General features: G+C 42.6%; 1 protein-coding gene across 1 annotated transcript in view; it reads left to right on the top strand.

The window, feature by feature from the left end:
- Dct (dopachrome tautomerase) overlaps positions 1-7,388 on the top strand; it is a 39,209-nt gene extending 31,821 nt beyond the window's left edge. The window contains exons 7-8 of the mRNA XM_052190747.1: positions 1,375-1,576; positions 7,069-7,388. Of these exons, the coding sequence (XP_052046707.1) occupies positions 1,375-1,576; positions 7,069-7,241 (375 nt within the window). The 3' untranslated portion in view covers positions 7,242-7,388. The remainder of the gene's footprint in view (positions 1-1,374; positions 1,577-7,068) is intronic.
- The last annotated feature ends 536 nt before the right edge of the window (positions 7,389-7,924 follow it).

A 7,924-nucleotide genomic window follows, 5' to 3' on the forward strand; every position in this document is an offset into this window, starting at 1 on the left:
GCCAACTCCGTCCCCACCTGCCCCATGCTAGTATCTATCCCCTGCTGAGGTTTGCAATGCTTCCCTTGGTCAACACTCATGGCCATGTCCTCCTCATCTTGAAACTTACCGATCCTACATTCTCCCCCCCACCCCCACCTGGTGCCAACGCTAGGTTTCAAAGAGCAGCTTTCTCTATATGTGGTGGAATGCGTGTGTGCCCTGAGCTGTTCAGACCTGTTCCTTTCCCTGTGGTTATCTACTGCTTTGTTAGAATGACCCCAACACTTCAGCTTGAAGCTTGTGTGACCATTTAATTTCTTGTGATTTCTTATGAGTTTAGGCAGAAACTCTGGAATGGTTTTACTGAGCAAGGGTGGGCCAGGATCTTGAGATATTTGTAGTCTGTTGGTGGTAAATCCTGGAACAGCTGTGGTCGGACTAACCTTCATTCATGTTGGCTTCTCAGTGTGACTGAGTTGGGCTTCCTGACAAAATCACTGCCGAGAGAGAGAGAGAGAGAGAGAGAGAGAGAGAGAGAGAGAGAGAGAGAGAGAGAGGGAGGAGGAAGGGCTCATATATTTTGACCCTGAATTGACAATGCCTAGATCTAGAAGGAAGAAATGATGTCCTTGAGCATCCTGAACCTGCAGTCTAGGAATGAAAGAGGAAGACTCACTGCCAGATGCGAAGTCTCTACTGAACTCCTGCTTTTACACCCTGTTAAAGAATCAACTGAACTCTGGCTTTTATACCCTGTTAATCAGGTCTGTGCATATGGGGATTGCACTGGTGATGTTTTGAAATATATAAAGATTGCAGTATTTGAAAAGGATTTTACAGTTTCTTTGAGAAAATAAAAATGAGTGTTCTGTGTATTCAACACTTTTAGACTTTTTATTGCTGTGCAATACTAAGAATTCAAGAGAAAGGTTTGTAAAATGAGTAGGTAAAAGGGCACGCAAAATTCAAAAACCCACTCTTGATGTTTTTATTTCTTTTTTATTGCTCGTTTGTTTTACAATAATGGAAAATGCTACCTCTTCTTTTCTGCTAAGCTCAGGCATCTGAATTTGGAGTAGACTATGTATTTATCATATTTGCCTTTTTCCTGGAAGCAATAATTAACACGCTATGCTGAAGGTCTTAGATGTTTCCAAACCAGTGTGAAATTTTCAACATGAGTTTTTATTTATTCACTTGATCAAAGGATTTACAGTCCCCTTTGAGGAGGTATGTCTGTATGCCATCGCAGAGTTCATCTGAAATGCCTGTCAGTGTGTGCGCCATCAGGGCTAGGCTGGACACATACCTCCTGTGTTAGGGACCACATTCCATTGCAGAGAAGGCTGGGGTCGGGTGACTTGATCATCACTACATCCATCTGTCCTACAGGTCCTCCACTCTTTCACAGATGCCATCTTTGATGAGTGGCTGAAGAAAAACAACCCTTCCACAGAAGCCTGGCCTCAGGAGCTAGCCCCCATCGGTCACAATCGGATGTATAACATGGTTCCCTTCTTCCCACCGGTGACTAATGAGGAACTCTTCTTAACCGCAGACCAACTTGGCTACAATTATGCCATTGATCTGTCAGGTAAGGAGTACAGCTTCTAAGTGGGTGACTCAACCAGCTTCTAAGGCAGCTTTCTTTCTCTCTTTCTTTTTAATGTAAGCAAGACTGTTAATTGAAGCATTCAGGCTGAGTTAAGTTTATTGGCTATTTTGAGAATACCTTGGATTTAACAAGATAAGTCATTAAGCTACCAATTAAACATCAGAAAGGGACTAGCTGCAGACCATTTGGGAAAACTGTACGTTGTTAATAGACACTATTCTACAGAGGCAATGTCAACTCTTCTGCCTGATTTGACAGTTTTTATCTGAACTAATCAAATCTATGAGAACTGCACCACGTGTAACTGATAAAGTCCAAGTGACTTTTACTCATGTGTGGACAGGGAGGGGTTAGTGATCTTATTTGCAGCAGAGTTCAAATTATTGAGGCATGCTTTAGATTGTCACAAGTTACAAAGACCAGGCAAGAGCAATAACCCAGCCATTGTGGGAAGTATACAATGAAACATATTAGAGTTTTACTGGTGGTATGAAGGGTTTGAAGGTCACCTGTTGTATATTTTATTGATACGGTGACGTTACTTTGTAACTGCACCAGGTATTTTCAATCAGCCTTGGCTACACCAGTGTTGTAGGGACAGGTCCATCCAGGATGACTGAACGTCAGAACAGATAGGGCTTCGTGGAGGTTACGGCATATTTTCAAATCCAGCACATCTTTACTAGCATGCATGGATACCTTTTCTTCCTTGGCCCAGATTCCAATGTTTCACGTGCCCTTCACAGAATCCTATGGAAGCTTGAGGAAGGAAAGGTAAAACTCCAGAAATGTGTTAATGTGTGGGGAAGCTGCAGAACCTAAGCTGCCTTACTCTTAGCCTACAGCGTGACTCCAGAGCTCCCCCTGTTGCTCTCTGGCATGGACAATATTGGCATCTATCTGTTTTTCCCTCTGTTTGGCACTGACTGCTTCCTGTCTGCACTATTCGGGATGCTGAGGGCATCCATTTAAAATTTCTTTATCTTTGCTCTTGGATTAAGCATAATGATAATCAAAGGTTTGAGTTGGGAATCCTCGTCTGCTTTTACTCTCCACATCAAGAATCAATTAGCAGATATCATCTAAGTCCCAAATATGCCTAAAATCTATCAACTTATCAGATGATAAAAAAACCAAACATGCTGGGTGATAGTTTGACCATGAAATATATACTTCTGCCTGGGGAGGGGGTGGGCAGTGGTAAGAAAAGGATATTCTTCTCTGCTGACTCGTAGGCTCTTTGGTGTTCAGCTATCCAGACTGACAAAAGAAAGATTAACAAGAGAAATATGATGTCCTCTTTATGAGAGCCGGGACTCTTTCTAGAATGGAAAGGAGGGGAGACTCAGAGAAGCCAATGGCCTAGGAGCTTAGATGCCACTTGAAACCAAGAGTGAGAAGTCATGGAGATGTGACTTGACAAAGACAAACCATGGGAAGTGAGTCCACGGGGAAGCAATGGCAGACGAGGCTACTACCTTTGCAGGTTCCCGCTTTCACAGCTGACAGCTCGCCATCAAGCCCCGGGGAAATCACTGGCAGTCCGCGTTTCTTTTGAGTTTCTGTGTTTAGTCAGTTAAGGAAGGTCTAAGAAGTGACATCTGCTGAATGTGAAACACCTTTATCTTAAAATGGCCCTTTTACCCATGGGCTTATTGTGGGAAGACATATTCTGCTCCTCTTTCTACCAAGAGTAAAAAGCAGCGAGGGACTTGGGAAAGACTGAGTATAAGATGGATCTGGGGACCAATGGATGCTGAGTAACTGAGCAGGTGTTTTAGACTGCGGAGGGAGAGGACAGACAGGCGACTGCAGAGGGAGAGAACGGACAGGCGACGGCACAGGTGGCTTGATTGCAGGCAGGGAGAGGGAAACTTGGCTTTGCCCGAGTGATCCCTGACTGTGAGATACCGGCAGGCAGAGTGCGTTCAACTAAAAGAGAGTCAAGAGGTCCCTAACGCCTCCTCCCCTCCCTGCCATCTCTTATTACCCTTTCTTTCCCAAGGTGCAGGAAGGGGCTTTCTCTGATGTCTCTGTTCCCTTAAAAGCCAGACACTCCAGAGGATCAGTAGAACAGACCAGCTTTCATGGCACATTCAGAGTCCAGCAAGCTTGTCCCCAAAATGCCATTAGCTTTCTCTGAAAAACCACGAAATCTTTTCCTACAATTATTCTTCGACTCCAACCAGATGTCTCTTCTCAGTGTTTTACACTCCGTGGAACTCCACACACTTATGTATTCACGGACTCGGGTGCTGTCTCTCCCGTTAGCATGCCTATTGTTGGCCTTGTGTTTCTTTCTTGTACTCAAATGATTCTATCTTCACAAAATGAATCCTTTTTGCTTCTATGCCTTGCTGTACTGGGAGGGCCTAGGCAGAGAGTCACAGGGCATTATAGAAGAGCAGGATCCACCATATGTTGGTTTCTACATCTCAGTTTTATAAATTAAGGAATGTATTTTAGACAATGATAATGGCAGTCACATGCAAATGTGAAGGTTCTTGACATAGTTACCAGCTGCATGAGAAAATAGATATGATGGTAAAAGTCTATATTATATGTGTGTTACTATAATTTAAACATATTTTTTAAAAGGCCAGCCGGATTGGGACAATAAGAGGCCATCATTTTCAGCATCTTATTAAAGAAATGCCAGAATAAAAATCTGTCACTTGGTTTGTTTTTTGAGCCATGATGTCACCAGGTTGCTCTGGGTGACCTTCGACTTGCTCTGTTCTTTGTAGATCAGGCTGCCTTCAAATTCAAGGAGATCTCTCTGCCTCTATCTTCCAAGTGCTGGGATTAAAAATGTGTGCCAACATACCTGTTAAAACTTAATGTTTTAAGAAGCTATAACCAGCTCACACAAGGCCTATGCATGATCACACAAGACCAGTCCATGATCGCACAAGACCAGCAAGGCCTCTACAAGGTCACACAAGACTTGTACAAGATTCCCATGAAAACTGCACAAGATCAGGCTGTTGACAGTCTATAGTTTAAGTTTAGCACTGAGTGGCGTAGCCTTATAACTACCCACCCATAACTGAGACACTGTTAGTGAGAGTCAATGGCTTCTGGAGGGAGAGAGAGAGAGTCATGTTTTCTTAAGAGTGTGAACTCTGATAGTTCTGCCATGGTCTAGTGGATGGACCATGAATATGAACACCACAAATTGGACTCAGTGGGTTACTACTTTTTTTAATAAAAGGAGATAAAGTTAGGGCTTGGTAGGTAAGTAGGGTGGATCTAGAAGGCGTTAAGAGAAAGGGTGGAAGGTAAATACCAAAATACAATGCATGAAATTATCAAAGAATTAATCAAATGCTATCTTTTATATAAAATTACATTCCATATTTCAGAGGATTAGCCTTGGCTTGGTTGATGGTCCTGAGGAAGGGATGTTCAGGAATGGTGAGAAGAAAGACTCAAAGTCAAATTGTGGATGCAAGCTGACACCCTGTGTTCTGCTTGAGACAACTTTCTCTGGAGATCTCCAGACTGCTCATCCAGATAGCTCCGCTCTTGCGGACTAAAGCCCAGTCTTATATTTACATATCGATTTAGTCATTTACTCCAGTTCCCCTTTGATTTTCCTATGAATCAACATTCTATGACCCCAGCCCCCCCCCCCCCCTGATTCTTAGAAAAAGACAAGTACATTCTTTTTTCTTTTTTTCTTTTTCTTAACATTGCAAATGAATTCTGAGATCTGCCTGCCTTTGTTTTTTTAAAGATGTATTTATTTTATGTATATGAGTATACCATTGTTCTCTTCAGACACACTAGAAGAGAGCATTAGACCCCATTGCAGATGGTTGTGAGCCATCAAGTGGTTGTTGATTATTGAACTCAGGACCTCTGAAAGAGCAATCAGTGCTCTTAACCACTGAGCCATCTCTCCAGCCCCTGCCTGCCTTTCTAAGAATAGACAATAAGTTTAGCTGGGTGGGATCCCATCCTGAAATTACCATTTCTACCATACCTGGGCCTAGCCCTAAACTTCCTCTGTTCTTGGCTGACCACAATAAATTCAGGAATCTGCCTGTGTTTATAAGCAAAACAATAATCCCTAAGTCTCTTTATCTCCTTTCTAATATCTTTCTAAGAAGTTGGCTCATAGTTAGTTGTCTCTGTTCTTTTGGGTCCATGAAGCTCCTCATATAATTCATATTGCATCCTTATATTTTGCATACTTGATAAATTATATATTTTTAACTCATGTTTTCAGAGTTCTTTTCCACAGCCTTAAGGGATCTTCTCAAAGTCTCAGAGTATAGCATTTTGCTGAGATGTTAGACACACCCTTGCCTTCTGGACTCGTGCTGCTTCTAATTACCATAGAGTCATTAACCTTAGTGCATTCCTTGATAACTTTGGAAGGGAGAATATTTCCTGAAGGGGGAACATATGTACACACACTCACATGTACGCTCATGTATACACACACACACACACACACACATACACACACACACACGCATGTGCGTACACGTGCGCGTGTGCACATGCACCTCATGTGACTGTCAACACTTGTGGAGACCCATATCCTGCTGGCTCTGTTTCAGAGGTAGGAACCATGTCATGTTGTTCCTTCCATGACCATGCTGAACATGGCATCATATAAAATTAATAAAAATATTATAGTATAAAAAGAAAAAAGTTATAAGTAATAACAAGTTCTGCTGGATCATACTGAAAAAAGGACAAAGAAACTCCTTTTGGAGGGATACAGTCAAGATGGGCCCTGGACCTTGGGACTGGAGACGGTTGAGAAGGTATTCTGTCCTTTAGATGAGGGTCAGGTGTTTAAAGACAAGATGGCTTGGAGGGAACGACCTTCTACAGCTGTTTTGATATTGTTCAAGGAAATGTCACATAGGTATAAACACAGTTCAAAAATACATTAACTTCATGAGCGAGTGGTATTAAGTGTGAGTAGATTAGATATATCATGTGAGAGGCTTAGATTTTATTCACAACTATTTAAATGGATACAAAGAGGTCTGCTTCTGCTGGCGAGTGTTTCTGTCAGGAGAGTACATCTATTCTCTAACATGCCTTTAACATCTGCCACAAGGGTAGAAGCAATAACAGAATCTCCTACCGAGAGTGTCTTTCATTTAGCTGTTCCCCAAAGATCATCTTAGCTCTCATGTCTACAAATGAGTTTCTAACTTACAAAGGCAGTTATGAATTTCCTTAGAGGCTTTATTCTGCATCTAAACATTTATTGTGATAGATTTACGAAATGCAATAAGCCTTATTTAAATAATGAGATGACGTTTTCTGCTTCCTTGAAAAACAGTTGTGGTTATGATAACATTGAGAAGAAAGAAGATAAAATTCTAGCGAGGGTAGTGTTTTGCAAGCAAACGTACATGAGAAAGGGAAATATTTTCATTTTCTAGCAGTGTTTGACTGATGGAATTGTAACCACAGAGCCTTCTTGTGTGCTCTCATTTCAGCGGAAGAAGCTCCAGTTTGGACCACAACTCTCTCGGTGGTCATCGGAATACTGGGAGCTTTCGTCGGAATCTTGGGGTTGCTGGCTTTCCTTCAGTACAGAAGGCTTCGCAAAGGATATGCGCCCTTAATGGGGACAAGTCTAAGCAGCAAGAGATGCACAGAGGAGGCCTAACCGTGCCTGACCTAGGCAGTACCTAAATACACCCGCACTCACCTTGTGATAGGCGAAAATCTTCAGCATGCGCTCTTTAGTAGGATGATGATCCCCTTATAGAAGACAATTAGCTCTAGGTGCTGCTTTGCTTATTGAACACAGACAAAATGCTCGTGTCTTTGACCATTGTCAAAGTAAGATGTGGCTCATTATATGTGACCTCTGATTAAAAGTCCTTATATTGATTAAGCCTCTTTCTATTCTAAAAGCACAGCCACCAGCAGCACCACTGACATCACCACCACCATCACCACCACCACCACCACCACCACCTCCACCACCACCACCACCACCACCACCACCACCACCACTACCACCACCACCACCACCACCACCACCACTACCATCACCACCATCACCACCACCAACAACACCATCACTACCATCACCACCACCAACAACACCATCACTACCATCACCACCAACAACAACATCATCACCACCAACAACAACACCATCACCAACAACAACACCATCACCACCACCAACAACACCACTACCACCACCAACGAAAACATTGAGTGTATGCCTTTAAACTTGCAACTAAGTGTATTTTGAGATAGGGATACGAACAGTCAAAATATCTGCTTGAAATAGTGTTTGTGGGATGTGTGCTTGTCAGTGTTTCACTATTATATTGA

This window comes from Apodemus sylvaticus, chromosome 8 (assembly GCF_947179515.1).
Source record: "Apodemus sylvaticus chromosome 8, mApoSyl1.1, whole genome shotgun sequence".
NCBI lineage: Eukaryota > Metazoa > Chordata > Mammalia > Rodentia > Muridae > Apodemus > Apodemus sylvaticus.